Source organism: Rhinopithecus bieti, unplaced genomic scaffold (genome assembly GCF_001698545.2).
Source record: "Rhinopithecus bieti isolate Rb0 unplaced genomic scaffold, ASM169854v2 scaffold_32012, whole genome shotgun sequence".
Taxonomy (NCBI): Eukaryota; Metazoa; Chordata; class Mammalia; order Primates; family Cercopithecidae; genus Rhinopithecus; species Rhinopithecus bieti.
The window spans coordinates 983,560-1,008,683 of record NW_016814432.1 but is presented as its reverse complement, the minus strand read 5'-3'; the positions used below and the strand labels follow the sequence as shown (position 1 = coordinate 1,008,683).

General features: G+C 38.1%; 2 protein-coding genes across 19 annotated transcripts in view; one reads left to right on the top strand and one right to left on the bottom strand.

The window, feature by feature from the left end:
- The window catches only part of PRP4K (pre-mRNA processing factor kinase PRP4K), a 43,805-nt gene extending 27,974 nt beyond the window's left edge, over window positions 1–15,831 (top strand). For 2 of the 7 annotated variants that reach the window (XM_017850306.1, XM_017850308.1), the window contains exons 9-15: window positions 194–341; window positions 2,053–2,190; window positions 3,095–3,248; window positions 6,675–6,789; window positions 7,386–7,537; window positions 9,185–9,271; window positions 10,874–12,373. In XM_017850306.1, the coding sequence (XP_017705795.1) occupies window positions 194–341; window positions 2,053–2,190; window positions 3,095–3,248; window positions 6,675–6,789; window positions 7,386–7,537; window positions 9,185–9,271; window positions 10,874–11,077 (998 nt within the window). In that variant the 3' untranslated portion in view covers window positions 11,078–12,373. Of the gene's footprint in view, window positions 1–193; window positions 342–2,052; window positions 2,191–3,094; window positions 3,249–6,674; window positions 6,790–7,385; window positions 7,538–9,184; window positions 9,272–10,873; window positions 12,374–12,680; window positions 14,026–15,642 lie in introns of those variants that run through there. The other 5 variants (XR_001881169.1, XR_001881170.1, XR_001881168.1 and 2 more) reach the window with 5 other exon arrangements.
- A 3,623-nt stretch (window positions 15,832–19,454) lies between these two features.
- The window catches only part of FAM217A (family with sequence similarity 217 member A), an 18,682-nt gene continuing 13,012 nt past the window's right edge, over window positions 19,455–25,124 (bottom strand). For 10 of the 12 annotated variants that reach the window (XM_017850310.1, XM_017850314.1, XM_017850315.1 and 7 more), the window contains 3 exons: window positions 24,536–24,610; window positions 24,378–24,445; window positions 19,455–21,007 (listed from right to left, as the gene is read on the bottom strand). In XM_017850310.1, coding sequence (XP_017705799.1) covers window positions 19,783–21,007; window positions 24,378–24,445; window positions 24,536–24,610 — 1,368 coding nt within the window. In that variant the 3' untranslated portion in view covers window positions 19,455–19,782. The remainder of the gene's footprint in view (window positions 21,008–24,377; window positions 24,446–24,535; window positions 24,611–25,124) is intronic. The other 2 variants (XM_017850311.1, XM_017850321.1) reach the window with 2 other exon arrangements.

The following is a 25,124-nucleotide window of genomic DNA, read 5'->3' as shown; positions in this document are numbered from 1 at the left end:
GACCTGAAGCGGGCATGCAGCGTCTAACCACACTCTGATAGAGTGATCCGTGGAGGCATGGCTTTGCTTCTTCATTGTGTCTAGGAAACCAAATAGTAGAGATTTAACACAATTTTAAGTGACTGCACTGTGTTTCCTCCTTTCTGATTCTATTTAATAGTCAGAATTCTAATTTTTTAATTTGCTTTTTTAGGTGTGAACATAGGTGAAGTCCTAGATAAGCGTTACAATGTGTATGGCTACACTGGGCAAGGTGTATTCAGTAATGTTGTACGAGCCAGAGATAATGCAAGAGCCAACCAAGAAGTGGCTGTAAAGATCATCAGAAACAATGAGCTCATGTAAGTTCAGAAGACGTGGGAGGAAACCTTTAACAGTACAGATATTACAGATGAACATGTTTTCAAACTATTTTTTTAAAGTGATACATGATACAATGTGTAAAACAAGTATTGCAATTATAAAATAATGGAAACAGTTGGTTTTGACTGGATTTTAAAATTATAGCCATATGTTATATGTACTAGAACAATAGACATTATTTTTAATTCATGTCAGTGCATTGTAGTACCTACTATATGCACCGATAACAACTTAAACTCCTCTCTATTGCCTGTCTTATGCCATCCTTTGCTTTATTTTAAGACGAGTAGAGAAAGGAAAAGATCATACTGATTAGCTGTCACTAAGGTGACCTGCAAAAAAGTGAAAATTTATCCGAGTGATGAGAAACTGTCTTTTTTTAATTTGTTCCTGTTTTCCTTCAATAGAATAGTTAATTGCCATACCTGTATGTTTTAATTCCACACACTGAGCTGGTATTAAAATGAACTTAATGTTTTGAAATGTTAAAATAAGTGTTAAGTTTAGGTTGCCCTAGGCTTAGAAAGGGCCTTGTTTTGATGGGAAGCCCCAACTTCTGTATTTAGCTGCTCACCTTAAAATGTAGCTTGTTGACAAATTGTAACAAGAATTTCCTTAGATAACCAAGTGTTAAAATTTGATAAGGCGTCCATTACTACGTTCTGTTTTGGTTTTTTTTTTTTTTTGAAACGGGGTTTTGCTCTGTCACCCAGGCTGGAGTGCAGTGCCATGATCTCGGCTCACTGCAACCTCTGCCTCCTGGGTTCAAGGGATTTTCCTTCCTTAGCCTCCCGAGTAGCTGGGATTACAGGTACCTGCCACCATGCCCAGCTAATTTTTATATTTTTAGTAGAGACAGGGTTTCGCCACATTGGCCAGGCTGGTCTTGAGTTCATGACCTCAAGTGCTCCACCTGCCTCGGCCTCCCAAAGTGCTGAGATCACAGGCATGAGTCTCTGCACCCGGCCGATTACTGCATTCTTAAAGGAACCAAGACAACCAAGTGTGCAGTGTGGTTTCATTTTTGTTAAAAATAATGTCAAGATGTGGGGTTTTTTTTATTTATTTTTTTGAGATGGAGTTTTGCTCTTGTTGCCCAGGCTGGCGTGCAATGGTGCGATCTCAGCTCAACTGCAAACCCTCCATCTCCCAGATTCAAGCACTTCTCCTGTCTCAGCCTCCCAAGTAGCTGGGATTATAGGCGCCCGCCACCACCCTTGGCTAATTTTTGTATTTTTGGTAGAGACAGGGTTTTGCCATGTTGACCAGGCTGATCTTGAACTGACCTCAAGTGATCCACCCACCTCCGCCTCCCAAAGTGCTGGGATTACAGGCATGAGCCACTGTGCCTGGCCTGTTTTGAGATAAAATATACAATATTGATATTCCTTCAGGCAAAATCAAAATTTTTTAAAAATCAAAATAAAGATGGGTTTGTTCCTCAATGTTTCTGTTTTGTGCATTGATTATTTTGGAAATTATGATAATGATAGTTGACTAAATACAAAGTATTATGTGAATGATATATAGAGACATCATTTCTCAGTAGATTTATTAGTACTTAAAAATACAGACTCCTCCCACACATCACCTGATCATCAGACTGGGGCTAGCAAATATATTATGTAGTGCTCCTAAATTCTATATATATTCAATTTTAACCCAAGTTTTTTGTTTCTTTTATTTTAGGCAAAAGACTGGTTTAAAAGAACTAGAGTTCTTGAAAAAACTTAATGATGCTGATCCTGATGACAAATTTCATTGTCTGCGACTCTTCAGGCACTTCTATCACAAACAGCATCTTTGTCTTGTATTCGAGCCTCTCAGGTACAATGTCAAAACCTATGCATTACATTGAAAAGTTAACTTCTTCATCTTTACCATCTCATTTTGGATAAATACTGTGACAGATTTTCTGGGTATTTGATTTATTTTATCCACACAGCTCTGGTTTTGTTGTTTAACTTTTGGTTAACAGCTGGTCTTTGTTGTTGTTGTTGTTGTTGAGACAGTCTCACTCCGTTGCTCAGCCTGGAGTACAGTGGTGCAGTCTTGGCTCACTGCAACCTCCGCCTCCCGAGTTCAAGTGATTCTCATGCCTCAGCCACCCAAATAGCTGGGATTACAGGTGCACACCATTACACCCGGCTAATTTTTGTATTTTTAGTACAGACAGGGTTTCACCATCTTGGCCCGGCTGGTCTTGAACTCCTGACCTCAATTGATCTGCCCACCTTGGCCTCCCAGAGTGTTGGTGTTACAGGTGTGAGCCATCGTAATCCCAGCTAGTCTTTTGAATCATGAATCTACAAACATTAGTTGACTATACTGTACACCAGGCACTACTCTCATGGAGCCCATAGGTCAACAGAGAGAGTCTCTTAAAATGAAATATTTCAAGGAATGTTTATCTTCAACAGTATGGCTTTGTTGTGTTTTCAAATGTGAATCTATTCTGAAATCGAAATGGGAGTTTTACCTTGCCTATCTTTCTTCCTACTTATTTAGAAAATTGAATTTATTGGGAAAATGTGTATATACATACAATTTGATACGCTCTCCTTTCAGTATAAAATAATTTATCAAATGTGGGGACCGTTCTTAGGTATTTTATTGTTTGTATTCTGCACTTGATTGTACTTTAACGCTTGCAAATGTTTTTGCCTTTTTATATTTCCATTTTGCATTTTAACTCCTATTTTGTTTTTTGTGTTTTATTTTCTCCTAAAAGTATGAACTTACGAGAGGTGTTAAAAAAATATGGTAAAGATGTTGGTCTTCATATTAAAGCTGTAAGATCCTATAGTCAGCAGTTGTTCCTGGCATTGAAACTCCTTAAAAGATGCAATATCCTACATGCAGATATCAAGCCAGACAATATCCTGGTAAGTCAAACAGTCAAGCTGCATTGTACATCTTATACATCCATATCACTTCTTACTAGCAATATGATTATTATGAGAAATGACAGAAGCATAGTTCAGTATATTAATAACCTATTTCAGGTGACTAATAATTTTTATCTTTCTTGGAAATCGGACAGTGAAATTTTATTGACAAGTATGAAGAAAAAGGAAATGTGCAGTTGTCCCTTTTTTTTCTCTTTTCATTGATGGATTTAAAGGATGCACCAATCCCGGAATTCTTTAATGTAGTAATAATGAGTTTCTTCTGTTATCTTAAAAAAATGCTGCACGTGTTGCTGTTTTGAAATAAAGAGTGTTCCTGCTCCTCTGTTTGCTAATTTTATAGCTCCCTAAGCTGTGGCTCCTGGGGGCCCAAACACAACAAAGCTCAGTTGTGGTTAGGTATTCTATTTAAAGGCATCGCTTTTGAAGTTTTTTTATTTTATTTTTAAACTTTTAAGTTCAGGGGTACGTGTGCAGGCTTGTTACACAGGTAAACTTGTGTCATGGAGGCTTTGTACCCATTTTTCCTGATTCTCCCACCTCTCACCTTCCAGCCTCTGACGGACCCCAGGGTATATTGTTCCCCTGTGTGTCCGTGTGTTCTCACCTTTTGAAATCTTAATCCTCTTCCACTAATGACCTCTAGTGGTAATGTGCAGATTTCACAATGTATATGTTTTTGAAATTTTGAGATACATACATATTATCACAGTGATGTGATTAATGTACACACACACACACTCTTCCCCTCCCCGGCCCCATTACTTCACCCTCTTTTGTGGCCTTCAGTTTGGGTTGTGTTCACAAATCGGAGAATTCCAGCTTATCTTCTGGTAACATTCTGCATTTCATTTTTTTTAAATGGGTTCTTTTTATCAACTCTCCTGCAGTTGATGCCTAGGAGAGATCCTGAAGACTAATAGGGTGTTCTTTATTGGGAACTGTTGGAGCTATAACAAAATAAATACTTTTTATTTTTTCTTTTGTTTTGTTTTGAGGCAAGGTCTTGTTCTGACACCCAGGCTAGAGTGCAGTGATGCCATAATGGCTCACTGTAACCTCAAACTCCTAGGCCCAAGCAGTTCTCCTGCCTCAGCCCCCCCAGTAGCTGGGACTACCCACAGGCATATGCTACTACGACTGCCTAATTTAAAAAAATTTTTTTAGAGATGAGTTCTTGCTATATTGTCCTGGCTGGTCTCAAACCCCTGGGCTCAAGCAGTCCTCCTGCTGCAGCCTCCCAAAGTGCTGGGATTATAGGTGTGAGCTACCATACTTGGCCAAAATAAATTCTTTAAAAAATGGTGATCTCATTGAAGTTTAAGGACTTTATCAATAAGTAAGCTCTTTAATTCATATTTCTTTTTCTTTTTTCTTAATATCTTAAAATATTTCCTTCCAGACAACCACATTAGTAGTGAGGTGCATTCCATTTTTATGTTTGGTCTGAATTATTATTGTATTGTATATCTAATGTAACTTGGAGTTAGGGGAGCTGAGTAATTACATTGAAATGGTAGGTGCATTAAAAATGAATTGTAAATTTGTGTGGCCAATTTCATAGTTGATTTTACCTCAATTTTTTTTTTTCTTTTTTTATGAGACGGAGTCTCACTCTGTCACCAGGCTGGAGTGCAGTGGCGCGATCTTGGCTCACTGCAACCTCTGACTCCCTGGTTCAAGCGATTCTCCTGCCTCAACATCCGGAGTAGCTGGGATTACAGGCAGATGCCACCACGCCCAGCTAATTTTTGTATTTTAGTAGAGACAGGGTTTCACCATGTTGGCCAGGATGGTCTTGATTTCCTTAACCTCGTGATCCGCCCACCTTGGCCTCCCAAAGTGCTGGGATTACAAGTGTGAGCCACCGTGCCTGGCCGATTTTTCATTTTTTAATTGTGAAATACATGGTTCATGTCAAAGAATATACAAAACATGTACAATTTAAAAGGTCATTTTCAGTGAGCATCTTTGTAACCATTGTGGAGGTTAAAGAATAACACATTTGCCAGTGTCATAGAAGAAGCTCTTGTTCTTAAAACCTAATGCTAAGCTAGTATAGGTTTTCACATACATTTAAGAAATGTTTTCCCTTCTTCCTGGGGAAGGGAAAAATAGACCTCAGTGACGGAGCTGATTTTTGTTAATGAAAATCCAAAGCCTTTAGCTCGTGATTTCAGGCATCAGTGTGGTTTTTAAGTACCACATTCCTCATGGCAGGAGTAGAAGTTGTGTAGCAAACTGAAGTGCATATGAGTATGGATACCCTGCTATTATTTAAGGCATTTTAGCCAGCCCAAGAGTTCCACTGATAAGATTCTAATTTTAAAATGCTGCTTAAGTTTTCTGTGGGTATTGAAACTGCTTAAGTAGCTGAATTCAGCTTATACTTTAAAAAGTTTTAAAAGAACTTTTCTATTTTAAGTTGCTTTTCTGATTCCCAAGACGAAAAGAATGGTAATCAATGTGGGAGTTAAAAATAATCATTTCTGTTCCTATTAATAGCTTAACTCTGGGTGTCATTTATAATAGTCCAATCTCCCCACAGAGACTGCCTAAGGCTAAAGTGTTATGCTGCTTTGGGGTGGGAGCAGTAGGCCAAGTTCAAGTCCCAACTCGGAATTTGTGTGTGTCTCTTTTGAAGGGGGGAAGGGACTCTGGAATATGAATTATCTTCACTTGTTAATCCTGAACATGCTTCTGACTCATGAGTGGCAGCAGTCATGGGAGCAACTCCAGCCTTTCTCAGCAGATGTCACTATTACTGTGTATGTTCAAGTATTTACAAAGGAAAAAAGGAACAAATGACTAATACAGAGTTCGTGTGTATCAGTTTTGCCAGATATAGTTAACATTTTCTTGACTAATACTTTCTTTATATTTAAGGGCTAATATTCTTTAGACTTGAAGTGATTGCTAAATTTGGGATGATACAGCAGCTTCGGATGAAGAGTGTTTTGTTTTGTCCAAGTTTAGTCTGAATCACCTTCTGCTTTCACTGCCGTCGTAATTCTCTGGCAACTGAAAGTTAACTTAAATATGAGTCCTTAGTGATAGAACTTTACTTTATTCAGGTGTCCAAGGTCTTTTAGAAGATGCTTTGCTTCGTAAAATTAGATTTTCTCTCAGTACCCCACCCTTTTAAAATGCAGTTGTTAAAATTAAATGTACTTTGTGGTATCCATTTCCTCACTGAAAACAGTTTCTACTCATTGTAATGAATATTTGATACATATTAACTTTTCATAGGAAATTTAATTAAAATAAATAGAAAGGGAATTTTAAATGAGTGTCTTTGTTGTCAGTATTGGAATTAATATAACTTAAAAGCCAATAATTTTTATTTATTTGTATTAATTATTCCTGGCTTGAATTAAATTCCCTTGAAAAAATGTTTTGCAGGTTAATGAATCAAAAACTATTTTAAAGCTTTGCGATTTTGGGTCGGCTTCACATGTTGCGGATAATGACATAACACCTTATCTTGTCAGTAGATTTTATCGTGCTCCTGAAATCAGTAAGTTTCTTAATGTTCTTTGACCTGGGCCATCATATGTGGTGGAAACCGCATACTTAATGTCTAAGCACTGTTTTCCATCACACTTCAGCAGCTGCACGAGTTCATTCATGAGGAAGGGAACCATAGCAAGTTCATCCTCCTCAGGTGGAATGAAGGTAGTTGTGACAGGAGTCTTGATCATGTCGGGCAAGAGTAGCAAAACAGTTGTGGAAAATCCTCGACTTTAGAAGACTGCTCTTGATTATTCAAGGTCTGATTATCACATTTATGGATTGTATGGGACCTTTGTTTTTTCCTGTTGCCTTGGTTGAGGCTGATTAGCACCTCCACCAAAGGTGACATGAGAAAAGAGAAGAAATACATATTTTCTTTTGCCCTTTAAGTTCCTCCCCCACACCTCCATTTTTTAAGGTTTTTAAGTTTGAGTCTCTATTAAGAATTAGTGGGAAAGAACACAAAACTAATTTTCAAACTAAGGCATTAAGATTGTGATTATAGTCCAAGCTAAGGTAGCCCCTCATTAGTGGAAATAAAAATTAATAGTAGTCAGTTTTCCTTGTCCTCATATATTAAAACTTTGATTTTGTTTTCAGTTATAGGTAAAAGCTATGACTATGGTATAGATATGTGGTCTGTAGGTTGCACCTTATACGAACTCTATACTGGAAAAATTTTATTCCCTGGCAAAACCAATAACCATATGCTGAAGCTTGCGATGGATCTCAAAGGAAAGATGCCAAATAAGGTGAGACATTAGCATGAGCTTCTTTGAGGTCTTCGTTTCTTATAAACTGACAGACTGCTGACACTCGCTCATCACTAGTGAACTAGAAAACAACAATTTCAGAAAGGTGGGTAGATGGCTATCATGATTTCTTAGGGTCTTTCCCTTTTCTGGTGTTTAAATTAGTGGTTCTAATCAGCCGAGAGCTAAGGATAAGAGAACTTTTTCAGTGATGGACAGAGAGCAGCAATATTTTGGGGATGCACCTTTATTGGTAAAAGTTTCAAAATGTTTGGAAGACAGAATGGAAAAAGATGTAGATCGAGTTAGGTTAAATATAAGAAAGTGCTTAGTGGTCAGAGAATGAATAGGTGAATATTAGATATTGTAAGAGGAACTTGATGTTAATTAATTAATTAAAGATTGGAGGTTATTTGAGAAGGTACTAAGAAAATTTATTTAATATCTTTCTAACCCTTGATACTTCAGCTATAATACTAGTTTCTGTTTAACATGAAGCAAGAATTTAAGCATTTATTAAAGTGTCTGAGGGCCATAACTTAGCTTTTTATTTTATTACTATTTTTGGTTTTCTTGGAGAAGGAGTCTTGCTCTGTCACCCAGGCTGGAGTGCAGTGGGGCGATGTTGGCTCACTGCAGGCTCCGCGTCCCGGGTTCACACTATTCTCCTGCCTCAGCCTCCCGAGTAGCTGGGACTACAGGCGCCCGCCACCTCACCCGGCTAATTTTTTGTATTTTTAGTAGAGATGGGGTTTCACCGTGTTAGCCAGGGTGGTCTTGATCTCCTGACCTTGTGATCCGCCTGCCTCGGCCTCCCAAAGTGTATACAGGCTACCGCACCCTGCCATAACTCAGCTTTTTAAGATTTCAGCCTATTTGCTGAATTTCTAAAAGATTTACACGTTTTTCGTAAAGGTCAGAAGCCTGTATGGCTTTTAATTTTTTTTTTTTTGAGACTGGGTCTTGCTCTGTGTCCCAGACTGGAGTACAATTATAGCTCACTGCAGCCTCGAACCGAACCCCTGGGCTCAAGCAGTTCTCCTGCCTCAGTCTCCAATGTAGCTGGGACTACAGGCATGTGCCACCACACCCAGCTAATTTATTTAATAATTTTTTTGTGGAGGTGGAGTTTTGCTACGTTGACCAGGCTGATTTTTACATATTGTCCAAATTCTATTATGTTGGACTTTTTTTAGAATAAGTTACATAAAAATGAGCTATGTTGGTATTAATTGTAATGAAGTCTGACCTGTATCACATTAGGGCTGTTGGAACATAATTTGTAAAGTGGCATTAGGTTACCTAACTGCCAAGGAGAAAAAACCTTAGTTCTGTAATATTTTTAGGAACAAATAATTTAAAGTCTTTGTTGACTCTCCAATTTTAAGTAGTGAAAGCACAATTTGATGTTATAATTGTTTTAAGTCACTGCCTGGACAAATATAATTTCATGTTATTAAGTAGTTTTAGGTAGACCATTTGTATTTGCTTTTCCAAAGATTTTAATGAATTCCTGGGATCAAGGGAATCTGAGATCAAACAAACCTACAGAGACTAAATACTTACTTGACTTATTGTATGTTAAATTGTTAGTAGGCCAGACTGTTTCATAATAGTTCAAAACCCAAGTTTTTGTTTGTTTTGTAGATGATTCGAAAAGGTGTGTTCAAAGATCAGCATTTTGATCAAAATCTCAACTTCATGTACATAGAAGTTGATAAAGTAACAGAGAGGGTAAGTGTTTTAAATGCAGCATTCAGTAGTTATTTTATTGTTAATTAATTGAGTACTAAGTCATACTAGGAGCTGGTGAATTAAAAAAAAAACAAAACACAAAAGTAAATATTTCCTTTTGCTGTTGACCAATTCCTAAATAAGACACATTAGGCCATGGAAAAGATGGAGGGATTTTAAAATGTTTTTCTAGCATAATGAATTTGTTTTTATTTTAGGTCATATTTAGGCCCTCGTCACATCTTCTTTGGATTACTTTCTTGGTCTGGCTTCCCATCCAGCTTTCTTACTGCTGCTGGAGTGATGTTTCTGAAAACAAATCTGATCATGTTCCTGTCCCGGCCTAAAAACCTTTGTTGGCTCCCTGTTGCCTATGAAATAATAAAATTTAAGTTCCTCAGAATGACAAATCCCACTTCCTTCTTCGGTTTTCAAACCTCTCTTCAGTACACTCAGAACCCCCACTCTTCCACATTTGGCCAGAAGGCATGCTGCTTCAGACCTTTGTGCCTTTGCTAACAGACCTCCCTGAGCTTAGTCATTTCCTGTGCTGCCTCACCCCCAACCCCCTAAAAAATTTATCTTCAAGCCTCAGCTGAAATACACATTCTGTATGAGCCTTTCCAAAACTCCCAGATTGAAGTAATGATTCCCTTATTTTTGTCCCATTATTATGTCATATGTCCCTGTCTTTCCTGGAGCACTTAATAATAATACTTCATGGTATCAACTTACTCGCATGTCTGTCACTTACCACTTCAGGGTAGGGAAAGTACAATGCAAACAGCAAATGCTTATTGTTAATTTTCATTGCTAACTTGGAGTTGACCTTTTTTTTTTTTTTTTTTTTTTTTGAGTCTCCCTCTCTGTCATCTAGGCTGGAGTGCAGTGGCACGATCTTGCCTCACTGCAACCTCTGCCTCCCAGGTTCAAGCAATTCTCATGCCTCAGCCTCCTGAGTAGCTGGATTACAGTTGTGTGCCACTATGCCTGGCTAATTTTTGTATTTTTAGTAGAGACAGGTTTTGCAGTGTTGCCCAGGCGGTCTCGAATTCCTGTCCTGGGTTCAAGTGATCCACCTACTTTGGGCTTCCAAAGTGCTGGGATTGCGTGAGCCACCGTGCCCGGCCGAGAGTTGACGTCAACTTTTTCATTTAAGTTTTTTGGTTACCTTTTAAAAAGTTGTAGAGCATAGAGGAAACCACAGCAAAGTTTTAAATGAATAGATGATGATGATACACAGTCATGCATCGCATAACCACAGCATACACTCACACACACCTAGGGTACGTAGTATGGCCTTTTGCTTCTACACCTGATCCGTAAGTTGGTGGACTGAATACTATAGGCACTTTTATAAGTGGAAGTGTATGTGTGTATCTAAACATAGAAAAGGAGAGCAAAATAAGGTATTCCAATCTTAAGGGACCACTGTCACATATGCAGTCTGTCATTGTCCAAAATGTTGTTATGCACTATATATATTTTTTTATATATGTATATTTTTAATATTTTTTATAGACTGACCCCAAAACAATCTGATTTAAGTTATATATGTTTAGTAACTTATTTAGAGATACGCATTTTAAAAATTATTTTTAGGAGAAAGTTACTGTTATGAGCACCATTAATCCAACTAAGGACCTGTTGGCTGACTTGATTGGGTGCCAGAGACTTCCTGAAGACCAACGTAAGAAAGTACACCAGCTAAAGGACTTGTTGGACCAGATTCTGATGTTGGACCCAGCTAAACGAATTAGCATCAACCAGGCCCTACAGCATGCCTTCATCCAGGAAAAAATTTAAACAAGATGAAGAAACTCCAAGGGTTTGAGTAAATACAAAGACTGAAGAAATTTCACAGCAGTTTATTAATGTATATAAACTTATAAATATTTCTCCAGCAAATTTGAGGAAGCATGATATATTTGAATTAACAGCAAGGGTGATATTTCTTTTAGAAATGTTAGTTAATCTGTTTTGTGTCTTACGTGAAATTTCACTGTAGAACTGTTTTAAATTGCCAAGACTGCACAAAATTACAGTGCTAATGTATATGGTTGCAGTTCACATAAAGACAAAAGCATCTGTTATAAAATGAGTAGTAATATTGGGTGGTTGATTTGTTTTTAGCAGACTTGGCTTCATTTTGGTCTTGAGATAAAATGGCCAGCATAAATGCTGTTTATATTCACGTTTTCCTAGGTGTGTGTGTGCAGGCCACAGCAGCATGCCCTTGGTGTAGTCAGTGCCGAAAGGGGTCTGTTCCTTCTTGAGCCTGCCTGCAGGGATGGTCTCCTTTTAAAGCAGGTTGTGTGCAGCATTCAGTACACTGAAGGTAAGCTAAACCATCAACATCTCTGGTGTTTTAAGATGTTATTTTATTGGAACAACTGACAAATGAGGGATGTTAGCTTTGTGGCAGAATTCCCTGCATGTGTGATAACTGATCTTGTTTTATTTTTTGGCATTGCAACTGTGGCATAGTTACAATTTCTGTTTGTTCATCACATTTAAAATTGGAAGAGAACGCGCTTGATGGATAGAGCGCCTTCAGTGTACTGTTTCTTATTAACTTTACTTTTTTAAAATCAACTTGCTATAGACTTTATATACATTTTGTTAAATATAGTTCCTAGTGACATAGAAACAATGCGTAGTTTTCATTTACTAATTACAGATGTTGAGGCCTAATTCTGAAAGTCCTCATATTTAAAGGCTAGATAGACAACGTAATGAAATTTTTAACTATTTGTATGTCATTTTGAAAGTGTACTGCTTTATGGTAAAAGTGTTTTTCATTTGTTCATTGTTTTCATTATTTGTGATCATGTTGTCTTTCAATACAGGCATAAACCTTCCACTCTTGAACAAAGCAGCTGCTTTTTAAAAGCGGTAATTGCTTCTTTACCTTTTATTTCTTTTGTAAATGAAGCTTTTCTTTAAGAATGTGACTTTAAAGTGTTGTCTATTGCATAAAACAGTTGACACTCACTTATTGTAAAGTGAAGATTGTTCTACTGCATGTGAAGTGGACCATGCAGATTTCTGTATGTTCTCAGTATGCATCACTAGATAATAAAGTCTTTTGTGAACAAGGCATTTGTAGCCATTTTTAAAAGTTTTTGTCTTCAGTGCTGGTAAGTCAGGTAAACCATAAATAGTTATTAAAAGCAACCTTTTGTTTTTTTCCTGAAAGTTTTAATTGAAAGTATTATTAGTTAAAGATGTAAACCTAGCCAAAATTATCAGTTTATTAATAATTAGGATCCTAATTATTTCAAAAAATCCTACAAATATTGTCAGCTTTCAGTGTAGTGAGATTATTCCTGTAGGTTATGGGGTATAATTCAGGATTTAACTAATGTTTCTGCTATTTTCTCACTTTTCCTTTTGATGGTGCGGAAAGAGAAAAAGGAAAACGGGGCACAGGCCATTCAACGCCTTCTCCAAGGGGTCTGATTTGCTGAGACACCAGCTTCACCTTCTTAACAAGGTTATTTCTGACAGCATGTGTAGATAAACATTTAGCAACAATTTAAGACAAAATCTTGTAAATCAACTTGGTTTTGCAACACAAAGGAATTTGTATTATTAACATGGTAGAAGAGACTTTTCAGAAATATATGTAATCTTTTCTGTTTGGGGGGTAAAATTATTGCTTGTCTCCCTGAGGAATATGGAAAATAATCAGATTTTAGGGGTATCAATAATATTTTAAAATTGTAAATGGGATTTTTTTATTCACCCAGGCACCTAATTACAACAAGCATGCACATTTTGGTGCATTCAAGAATGGAAAATCAGAATAGCAGCATTCTTCTGGTGGGTTTTGCTCCATTTAAAGACATGAAATGAACTACAGCCAGGAAGGTGATAGATGATATAATAAGCCACCTCTGAACCTACACCCCGTCTCTTCACGGTTTAGACTTACTAAAATAAATGCAAGGTGATTTTCATCTTCAGGTAGAGTGAAGCCTTTTACATAAGGCGTCACAGGTGCAGCTATTCTACCTTAATGAAACGGGTAGTGATTTTCCCACCATTATTTATTTTGGTGATAATATGCTGCATATTCAAGTCTTTTGTAGTTATTTTCACCCAAAGTAGTTGACAATTTGATGCTTCTGGTGATGTTTATGGCTTCATTTTATAGAATTTTTTAAGTAAGTTCCACTAGAAACAGTTCATCTTATACCTTCAAAACTATTACCTGTTCTTTAAAAACGAAGTTGCTTGTTACTTGTTCTTTGTGTTTTAGGTGCAGCTCAGTGGAAGATGATGACAACCAGAAGACATGAGCTAAGGTTTCTGTCCTATAAAAGATTTATTAAAAAACAATCCTTCATTCAGTTTTTGTCTAATTTTTTAGTTTTCAGCATTATGATTTGGGTTTTATTGGTGTTTGGTATTTAGAATAGTAGTGCTATTGTGGTGTTCATCTGTAAAGTGCTTGTTTTATCATACTTCCTGCCTCTCCCCTCCCCCAGTTTCTTCTTCCCTAAAATAAAAATAGTGGTCAACTTTAGTAATATAAAAGGCTGTTGGATGCTGAGATTCCACATTAACACATGGTTGTCAAAATTGGATCTTAAGGATCTTAGAAAAACAGCAACCACCAGAATAGCATATATCTAAAAGTAGTCTTCAGCTTTAGGCAGCTGCAAAAGAATAGAAACTGGAATTTTTTTTTATTTTTTTATTTATTTTTTTTTTTTGAGACTAAGTCTTGCTCTGGGGCCCAGGCTGGGTGCAGTGGCCGGATCTCAGCTCACTGCAAGCTCCGCCTCCCGGGTTCATGCCATTCTCCTGCCTCAGCCTCCCTAGTAGCTGGTACTACAGGCGCCCGCCACCTCGCCCAGCTAGTTTTTTGTATTTTAGTAGAGACGGGGTTTCACCGTGTTAGCCAGGATGGTCTCGATCTCCTGACCTCGTGATCCGCCCGTCTCGGCCTCCCAAAGTGCTGAGATTACTGGCTTGAGCCACCGCGCCCGGCCTAGAAACTGGAATATTAAGAATACTGTTCAACTCCTTTAGTATCCCCCAACTTACCCTTTAGGAACCTCGTTATTAACCAGTATTCCAGTCTTAAAGTAGACAAAATATTCAGAGCCATTGGTTTTATTTTTTTTTTTTTTTAAGGGAAATTAAGATGATACTGTGGGTTTTTTATGCCCCAATGTAGCATATCTAGACTACCTATTTGAAAGGAACCCTATAAACTGTCTTATGTACGTATACATGATTTTCTTACAGTCTGTAATTTGGCTGAGGTGCAATTTGGAACTCTGCAAGACCTACTAGATTGAATTTCTTTAGTGAATGCTCCTTAATAAATTTGCATTCATCTTTTAGAGTAGCTGTATAGTTTTCAAATGCTATCTGCCATGAAGCTTTTGCTTTTATTATACTTTATGGCATAGTTTTCAAATGTTGTCTGCCGTAAAGTTTTTGCCATATTATACTTTATGGCAAAAATGGTATCAAGTGATTGTCAGACTTGAGGACTCCTAAAAGTCTTAGGTATGGACTACTATTCAAAGATGTTACAGTTTTTTCTAGGGTTGGGAGAATAGTTGAGATCTAGAAAGCATAGACATTTTTTACACTCTGAATAGACTTTGTTCTTGAAGGTCATCAGAAATGAGGTTGGAATTTCGAGGTTTTGAGCAGGGGGAGCATCTTATATTCACCCTGAAATCGTTATTAATGCATCCCGTTTTCTTCATTCCCCAATAGCTATCTCATTTCACTCTCTCAAAATTTTGTTTTAAAATAATAGAAATGTTTTGCCATTATTAAGTACCACTTTATTCCTAACAAAAATAAGTACTCAGGACTTTTTTTCAATATGAAATATTGATGTAATGTTCTATGGTATGTGGTAGAGGAAGTGAAATGTAATGCTCTCAGTTTTGTTCCATATTTGCATTCCTTTTATGCTTTACCTGTATTTTATCATTTGTAAGCAGAACTCTAGCTATATGGATAGAAATAAAATCTCTGAGATGAATCAAAGGAATCACACATGATAAAATTTAGGCAAAGTAGTTAAGAAATGGCCCTTTTGAATGTTGAAGATAGGAAAGTAGCCATATATTCAAATGTAATTTTCCTCCTTATGACATCTTTTCCAATTGGGCTTCATCAATGTGTTTCTTTCTTAATAGTATCCTATTTCCAGCATATATTCAACATGAATTTTATCATTCTCCTCCTAATGGAATGTCTTCCTTATAGAAATGTTCATGACAAATTCATTTGTGTTTTTTACATGTCAATAATGTATGCTAAATTAAAATGTTTTCCAGTTATTCTGATAGATGTCATTATGGCATCCTTAATTTTTCTTCTCCTTCTGTATATAGGGGAAGGGACTGTTCTGAAGAACCTTTCCATTTAGTGATCAAGATATGGAAGATTTCTGAAAATGCTCAGTGTATATTCTTATTTGTGGTACCATTTTGAACTGTACTTGCCATTTTAGCGCAAAAGCGCATGTTTTTCTAATTGATTTACTGGGGAAACTGAAATTAAAATTATGCCTCTATTATCAATTTTGGTTCCTGGTTTTTTTCCTTTGCTTGAGTTCAGGATTTTTTTTTCCTCAACAAACCATTAAACATTTTTCAAGAAGCAATTAGGGTTTGCAGTGGGTACAACACCAGGGGGTGGTAATTAATATTCATTTTTCCCCCCTGTTTACATTACATTTCCCGCTTTTGATTTTTTCCTAGTAAATGGAAAACCATAGAAATAATAATGGAAGCCACTCCTTTTTTTATAACGATAAACATAAATTAGTTTCCATTGCCCATAATGATAGGCTTTGACAAAATCTTGGGCTCTTATCCCTCCCAGTCCTACCGTAGTCCTTTATTTTTTCCTTCTTTTTAAGGAACTGTTTTTTCAGCTTTTTTTTCCCCAATAGGTGAGGTAAAATAAGGAAAACAGTTGTAGTTTTGGGTGAATCTTAGTGCTGCAAAGCCCAAAAGGGATTGGAAGAAAAGGCAGTCAGAAATGGACCTTCTTTGTAGAATGCCTCACCCCCACCCCCCACCCCAACCCCCCGTGGGAGCAAAGCCCATCAAGTGGCAGGTAGAAGCTAGGTCTAGTCTGGTTGAATCCGGGCTAAGAAATGGTCAGATGGCACTGGCTCTGGATAGTCTTCATGTAAAGGCCCCAGTTACAATTTTCTTGGACTGCATAACCATCTAAAGTGGCTATGAGGTTATCGTATCTGATACATTTTAGGGAAAATAGTACGCAGGATGTATTGGTTGAGGACCTTTCACACACTTTTTTTCTTTTTTTTTTTTTTTGAGATGGACTCTTGCCCAGGCTGGACTGCAGTGCCACGATCTTGGCTCACTGCAACCTCTGCCTTCTGGCTTCAAGTGATTCTCCTGCCTCAGCCTCCCAAATAGCTGGGATTACAGGTGCCTGCCACCATGCCCCGTTAATTTTTGTATTTTTAGTAGAGATGGGATTTCACCATGTTGGCCAGGCTGGTCTTGAACTCCTGACCTCAGGTGATCCACCCGCCTCAGCCTCCCGAAGTGCTGGGATTACAGGCGTGAGCCACCACACTCGGCCACACATACTTTATCTAATTAGAAAGATTCAACCTCATGAAGATCCTGTGAGCTGAGAACCATCAATGACTGCAGAGCTAAACATGGGAATTTATGAGCAAACCGAGTCTAAGTTTTCCTGAACAGAATTTACATGTGTGTTACAAACTGCCAAATGTTTTCTTCTTCAAAGATAATAGTGGACGTTGACTTCCACCAAGTATGAAAAATAGCCATATATTTTGTATTCATGTCTCCAGTTTTGTCCACTTGTACATATGTGTACAAGTGGGTCCAACTTCACCTGTTTGAACCAGGTATTTTTCCCCATCCGTCTACAGAATAAAGGAGATGACAAATCTCTAATCCCTACAAAACTTGCACTTCTGGTTCCAGTCCCATCTCCCATGCCCATTCCCACTCCTAGTCTCACTGGAAGGGTTTGTGTCTGTTGCACCATACCATTTCCCTGTCCTTGGCACATGCCTTGCAAGAAACAGGACATTGATAGGAATTATTGTTCCTGCACCTAACTAATGCTAAGGACCTCCATTCTCAAGATGGTCTGCCCTCCTGTGTCATTCTTCCCTAATCATTTTGTGAATACTTGTATATGCCATGTACTTTTGCTGCTAGTCATTTAACCCTCACATGATTACATGAGATAAAGACAGTCTACCCACTTTACACAGCAGAAAAACGAAGCAAGAGAGGTTGAGGAAACTGCTGAAGGTGTTAGAGGTGTTCAGTGGCAAGAGTCGGTTTGAATTTAGACAGCCTGGCGACAGAGCTAGTGCTTGTAACCATTATGTCATGCATGACAATTGGTAGTCAAGTACTACCTGCCCGGATACAGTGGCGAGCAAAACAGGCATGTCCTTTCTGAAGGTGTTACAAATAAAAATTACATCATGACCCTCGGGGTGAGGGGAAGAATCCAGGTAGCTAAGGAAAGTAGAAATGAGAATGGATACAGCTGGCTTGTCGAAAAGGTTCAGTACACAAGTTAGAAGGAATTGTAAGAATTAAAGATGGTTTGTGGGAAACGGGTCATTAAGAGTTGGAATTTAGTGAAAATGTAAGTCCACTTTGGCATATACTTTTATGAGAGGAATATTATACCACTTTGGATTAATGAGACTGATTGTGTGGGATACATACAGGTAAAATTTCATTATGCAATTATGTTTGTTTTCTATTGCTGTGCTATTTGATTCTAGAAAATTCTTTGAAATTAAACTAAAAACAGCATGCTCTCTGTGACCCCTGCCTCTAAGAAAACTTTGAGCTTTAAGCTACTAAAGCTGGAAAAGCTACAGTTGTTCTCTTCAGCATTTATTTGAATTATCCATTAATTCACTCATCCCTAACTCAAATAGTCCATCTCATTTGGAGGGATGATACCCAAAGATTTAGTGGCTGTCTTTGTTTGTGGGGTTATGGGGGGGAGAGGCCTTTTTTTTCTTTTTTTTTTTTTTTTTTTTTCTTAGACGGAGTCTTGTTCTGTCGCCCAGGCTGTGGGTGATGTCAGCTCACTGCAACCTCCACCTCCCAGGTTTAAGCAATTCTGTCTGAGCCTCCCAAGTGGCTGGGATTACAGGCACCTGCCACCATGCCTGGCTAATTTTTGTATTTTTAGTAGAGACAGGGTTTCACCATCTTGGCCAGGCTGGTCTTGAACTCCTGACCTCATGATCCACCCACAGCCTCCCAAAGTGCTGGGATTACAGGTGTGAGCCACTGTGCCCAGCCGCCTTTTACTTTTCGTTTGGTACCTTTGGGTAATGGTTGAAGTTTTAATCGTGTATTTTTTAAAGTTTCAGAAAAATTAATTTGAATTCACCAACCATCCACTTAAAACCTAAACACAGTATATCCCCATATATCTGAACCCCTGATTTATGTATGTTACATCAATCCTTTCATCACATCTTTCAAAGTATGATCCAAGAACCACCTGCATTAAAATCACCTGGAATGTTTGTTTATAATGTGTGTCCATGGGTCCCACTTCCAAAGACTGTGTTTCAGAGGGCCTGCGATAGAAGCTAAGACTCTTTTGTTTCCTTGATTCTTAGGGGCAGTAAGTTTGTCAGTCATATAGTTTTCCTTTTTCACTAGTTAATGAGTTATGTGTTGGCTGAATGAATTTCAACGAACCAGCCTTAAGACTTAACGGCAGTGCAGAGCCTGGAAAAAATTCTGGTAACATGACATTTTGGCTGCTCTGTGGACAGTGATCTTATCCACTTTTTCCTTCAACATTTAAAAAATACTGGGTCTGAGTGGAAGAGGGTTATTTCATGCCTAAACCTGTAGTTGGGCCCCAAAGAGAACAATCTTGCATGTATATGACAAAGAAAGGCCGGGGACATAGAAAATTTCTAAGGATTTGGGAGGAGCTAGGGGGATCTAGAGGATCTTGTACATTAATAGAACAAAAACTTCTTTAGCTTTTAAGGGCTAAGTAAATGCCCAAAGGATAGGTCAAAATGATAGATCTGTGGAGATGAGGGCACAGGAAAAAAAAAAAAATGATACCAGAGTGGGAAAGACCTTTTAAAAAATCAACTCATCACTACATAACAAGAACTATAGCTGCAGTAAGTCAATTATACCATTTATTGAAGGAATGATACTGGAAAGCAATCACTGAAAAAAGAGCCTTTTGAATAGAATAGTCTACTAAGTGAACCATTTATTTGAAACACAACATGCAAAAGATTGTCAAATATGTCAGTATAGAAGCCTGTGGGTTTATATATAGACATCTCAGCAGTGCTTTTCACAAGTTCCACTCCATATCACATCAAGCAACCGTTTGGTGATTTTGGGGGATTGTTAATAGTACCTGTGTCTTGGAATAATTAACCATATCTTAGTTGGGCTTCTTAGAATAGATCTGTTCACATTGAGATGTGTGAAAGAAAAGAGTTATTTTTGTTCAATGGGTGAGCAGCACTTATCCTTAGCAATAAGGGAAGGTGACAAACAGTTTAGCTTCTGAATAGAGAACGGTCTATTCCACACTGTATTTTGTCGATAAAGTTTCTTTTTGGTCCCAAAGTTTCTCTTCGGTGCCTTAATTTCTTCCTTCTGATTTTCGGGAAAAGACAGAGGTATAGGTGAAACTGGCACTGGAGACCTCGATGGCAGACATCTTGTGGAGACCATTTTAACCGGTGGTTGAGTTGTTTGGCCAGTAGTAGGCTTGGATGAAAGTTCTTGGCATGGATTTAAAATAGAACTTTTGGGATTCTTATCATAAGTTTCAATCAATTGTTTTGTGATGGAAGAACTTTTTAGAGACGGTGGTCTAGTATTCCATTTATATTTGCCAGCATTGCTCCAATTCCATTTTAAAGTATTTTGCTCAAGTTTGCAAGAACCAGAGTTGTTTTTACTTTTTTCTTGACTTTTATCTACACAAGGTATCTGAAGACTCAAAGAGGCACAAAGTTTTGGCTGTCTCGCTTTTGGTGTAGCTTTGGAGGAAGAGGGTCGTTCAGTAACTGCTGGAGTACAGAAAGTCGTTGGTAGTCTTGGCCTCTCTTTTTGAATAGTCATATGTTGTAATCGTTCTAGTTCCAGTAAACGAGTTATCAACTGTTCAACAGAGCTTTCTGCAGGTTCCAGTGTCGCTTTCCAATGGTCAGATTTGGAGAGGGCTAAATTGTGCAAGTCTAGAGTACTGAAAGCAGGAGGGAGAAAATCAGGATATGGAAATACTTCATTTGGCTCCTCGGTGAAAGGTTCCTCAACATTTTTTATTGTTTCTGGCTTCAAGTTCAGGTCCACCTTTTTAAAAGAGCTAAGTAAAGTATCATTTGCTTTCTCATTTTCTGATAAGTCACTTTCATCTGTTAAATTTTCTTCCACACTGCTGCTTCCATGTTTCAAATTCCAATTTGGAGCAGGTAACGTTTCACCATCGTTGTTTTCTATAGTTGAATATGAACTAAACTGAATCTCATTTCTGTTCTTGAAAAAGTCTCCATCAGCATGGGGCCAGCAGAGACCTAGTGGCACCAGCAGTCCAGGGTAAGGACCAACCTGCTCATCAGCTGAAGTGCTTGTGAATGGGTGGCTCAGAGTGAAGACCCTGATAGGATTAGTGGTTACATTAAAGCCAGTTTCCACTGAAGATTTTTTGAATTCCCTTTAAAAAATAATTCAATGAATGGTTTATTGACTAGAATTAAAATGCTGTGAAAATGTGATAAGGTTAAGTACCCTTTATCAAAGGCTGGTTAATGTGTAGTTCCCAATGGCATATGTGGATCTAGCTACCTGTAACAGAAATATGTTTCCAAAAATGCTCTAATATACAACTACATAAACTTTTTAAAATATAGATTAAAATATTAACTGGGCATCCCTTTGTGCAAGCACAGGTGACTAGATTATGATACCTAAAATGGCTAACTGTGGCTGTGGATAGACAATAGGTTAAAGGTGGATAACTATATGTTTGCCGATAGCATACATGCGATTCTTAGGTTTGAAAATGAGAATATCTAACTCAAACTGAAATTAAAATGAAATGTTTATTGATCCAGACTTAGATAAAAGGAAACTCAAAGAATGTAATTAGGTTACTTTAAAAAGCCTTCTATGTTAGCCACTGTGGTTTTTAAAAATTACTGTAACAAAAAAGGAAGCGAACAATGTCTATCAAAAATTATCCCAGATATAGTCCCTAGTAATTTTCAGGTAATGATGCTCTTCTATTTTAGGAGTAATTCTAGGTATTATGGTAAAATGAAAACTACAAAAAGAGCCATAGACTACTGAGCTTCTAGTTAGTTTTTATTTTTTAAAGATAACTAGAAATACTGAGATTGAAAGATTTGATGCATTAGTTGACATATAGGCTTGATATCCTCTTGCTTCTTTTTAAGCCAGTTGACATTAAAGATAACAAAATAATCTGGAAAAGTTTTGAAAAATACTTTCGAGGCCAGGCGCAGTAGCTCACACCTGTAATCCCAACACTTTGGGAAGCCAAGGCAGGCAGACTGCTTGCACCTGGGATTCTGAGACCAGCCTGAGCAACATGGCAAAATTCATCTCTACAAAAAATTAGCTGGGCATGGAGGCATGCGCCTGTAGTCCCTGCTCCTCCAGAGGCTGAGTTGGGAAGACCGCTTCAGCCTCAGAGGTTGAGGCTGCAGTAAACCATGACTGCACCACTACACCCCAGCCTGGGTGACAGAATGAGGCCCTGTTGCAAAAAAAAAAGAAAAAGATAAAGAAAAAATACTCATGTAGCTAAATACTAGGTATACTGCCTTGCCTTTGAAAAACTACAGGAAAATCACTTTAAATCTACAAGTGTTAATAGACACGTACATGTAGTATGAAGAGTGTGAAATCCAGAAGGGGAGGGCCTAGGTTTGAACCCCTTTGCTACCAGTGAGTGAGCAAAATGGAAATGATAATACCTACCTTGGAGGTAGTCTGAGAAGCAAGAGAATTTATATGAATGTGCTTTGCAAAATGTTCAACACTAAGATACTACTTTTATTCTTTTTACTTGTTGATGGTTTATTGAGGAGAAAAATCTTTCATTGATACCAAACCTCCATTTCTGCAACATTATTAAACCTATCCAATATGAATAGCAAATGCCCAATGTGTTTACATTGTTCTGTTTAGTCCTCACCACCTCATGAGATAGGCACTTTTATTTTCCACCTTTAACAGATAAGGAAAACGGGGGTGTAGAGTGGCTAAGGTCGCACATCTAGGAAGTGGGAGAGCTGGAAGTGACTCCACGTGGTGGACTCCCATGCCCCTGGTCCTAACCACTGCATTCTACTGCCTCCATTTGTTCACTCCTCTGCTACTGTGATAAAATTCAATTCACTTCATTTGACCGCTTATCTTGAAATACTTTTTCCCAGCTGAGGTTTTTTCTCATAAAAATAGCCTTTTTTATCCCCATCAGCACCAACATTGCTTTAGGTCATCAGTCACCACAACTGCCATAGAACTTGATTTCCCCATTGAATTTTAACATAAAGTGAACTTCACCCCAGGCCTCACAGAGGTAAAATCCTCTGACTAGGACATGGCTGATATCAAGTGAACCACTCTCCTGCTAAACTACACAAAAGAGCCATGAAACTCAGGATCCATGAGCTAAGATACTATGTAAAAGTTCCACAAAGCAGTCCTCAATAAGCGTTCATTTCCAAATACTAGTAACCTGGGTTTCTAAGAAGCCTTCTAGCTAGTCCTAATGCAAGGTCAAGTTTAAGAATCAAAAAATAAGAATTAAATGTCAGGAGCCGGGCACGGTGGCTCATGCCTGTAATCCCAGCACTTTGAGAGGCCGAGGTGGGTGAATCACGAGGTCAGGAGTTCAAGACCAGCCTGGCCAAGGTGGTAAAACCCCGTCTCTACTAAAAATACAAAAATTAGCCAGGCATGGTGGTGGGCACCTGTAATCCTAGCTACTCGGGAGGCTGAGGCAGAGAATTGCTTGAACCTGGAAGGCGGAGGTTGCAGTGAGCTGAGATCATGCCATTGCACTCCAGCCTGGGCAACAAGAGCAAAACTTTGTCTAAAAAAAAAGATAAAAAAAAGAATTAAACTCAGGTAAGGCTGGGTGCAGCAAACCACCATACCTATGTAACAAACCTGCAGGTTCTGCACATGTATCCCAAAACTTAAAAAAGTATAATAATAATAAATAAAAAAGCGGCCTGGCGTGGTGGCTCACACCTGTAATCCCAGAACTTTGGGAGGCCAAGGTGGGTGGATCACCTGAGGTCGGGAGTTCAAGACCAGCCTGACTACATGGAGAAACCCCATCTCTACTAAAAATACAAAATTAGCTGGGCATGGTGGCCCATGCCTGAAATCCCAGTTACTCAGGAGGCTGAGGCAGGAGAATCGCTTGAACCCAGGAGGCAGAGGTTGCAATGAGCCGAGATCGCACCTTTGCATTCCAGCCTGGGCAACAAGAGTGAAACTCCATCTCAAAAAAAACCTCAGGTAAGGTCTGAGAAGCGACATACTGTAATGTCTATGAGCCTGAGCCAGGTTACTTTCATATCCTGGTTCTACCTTTCATTAATACTGTGCGACTCTGAGCAAGTTACCTGTCACCATGCCTCAAGTGTCCTCAACTATAAAACAGGGATGATGATAACTACCTTCCTTACATGGTCAGTTGTGAGTTAAATGAACTACTACATATAAGGAATTAACATAGTCCCTGGAATGCAATACTACTTTCCTATTACAGTTCCTTTTGCTTTCAACAGGAAGCCCATACTTTATCCATCTAAAATCTTCATTGTAAGAACATAGTAAAACTCTTGATTCCCACCTATTCTAATTGTCTCGTGGTATTTGCAGCCACTTCCTGTTTTAGGGTGGATTTCTATCATTGCCCAGTATTCCCACAGAACACTATTTTCTTCTGGTTGTTCATGGTCCTTGTATTCCAAGTAGTTATCTCATGTGTATTTAAATTTATTTCAGTAATTTAGGGTGTTACAAAATAACTATTCGCTTACCTCTTCTCTATGGTACTTCCTTCATTAAGAGGACAATTCCATAATTGAAAGATCCCTTGTTTACTATTCTGATGACAGAAAAATAATGGGTAATAGTGTAGTAGCTGCATATATTTTTAAAAGATAATATTTTAAGGGTATGATGAATCAAATCCCACCTGTGTACTTTCTTGAGTATGTGCCGACAAATTAGGTTCTGGCATCAGCTGCTCCACTGGAATTTCCAAGTACTTCTATAAGGCAGCAGAAGACTTTTAAACATAATATATCTCTGTTCCCTATTCTTGTTCTAACAATGTATAGCTCTTGTTCTAATCAAGGAATACATGGTAAAATTGAATGATACTTTGTTTATATATAAAGAAATCTTTTGTTTTACTGATTTCAGCAAAAATTAGTATAACCTATTTATTATAAATACCAACTAAACTGTTAATAAGACTTGAATATCATTAAGATTGTCTTTATTTTGCAGTTAAATGTTTTATGTTCTGATCAAAAGGATAAACAAAAAGATTAATTTTCCACTACTTCAGAACAAGATATTGGTCATTTCAACTACTTCAAGACTTTTTGTTTTTGTTGCTGAGACAGGGTCTCCTTCTGTCACCCAGGCTGGAATACAGGGGCACCATCTTGGCTCACTGAAACCTCCATTTCCTGGGCTCAAGCAATCCTCCTGCTGAGCTCAGCCTCTCGAGTAGCTAGGACTACAGGCATGTGCCACCATACCCGGCTGATTTTTTT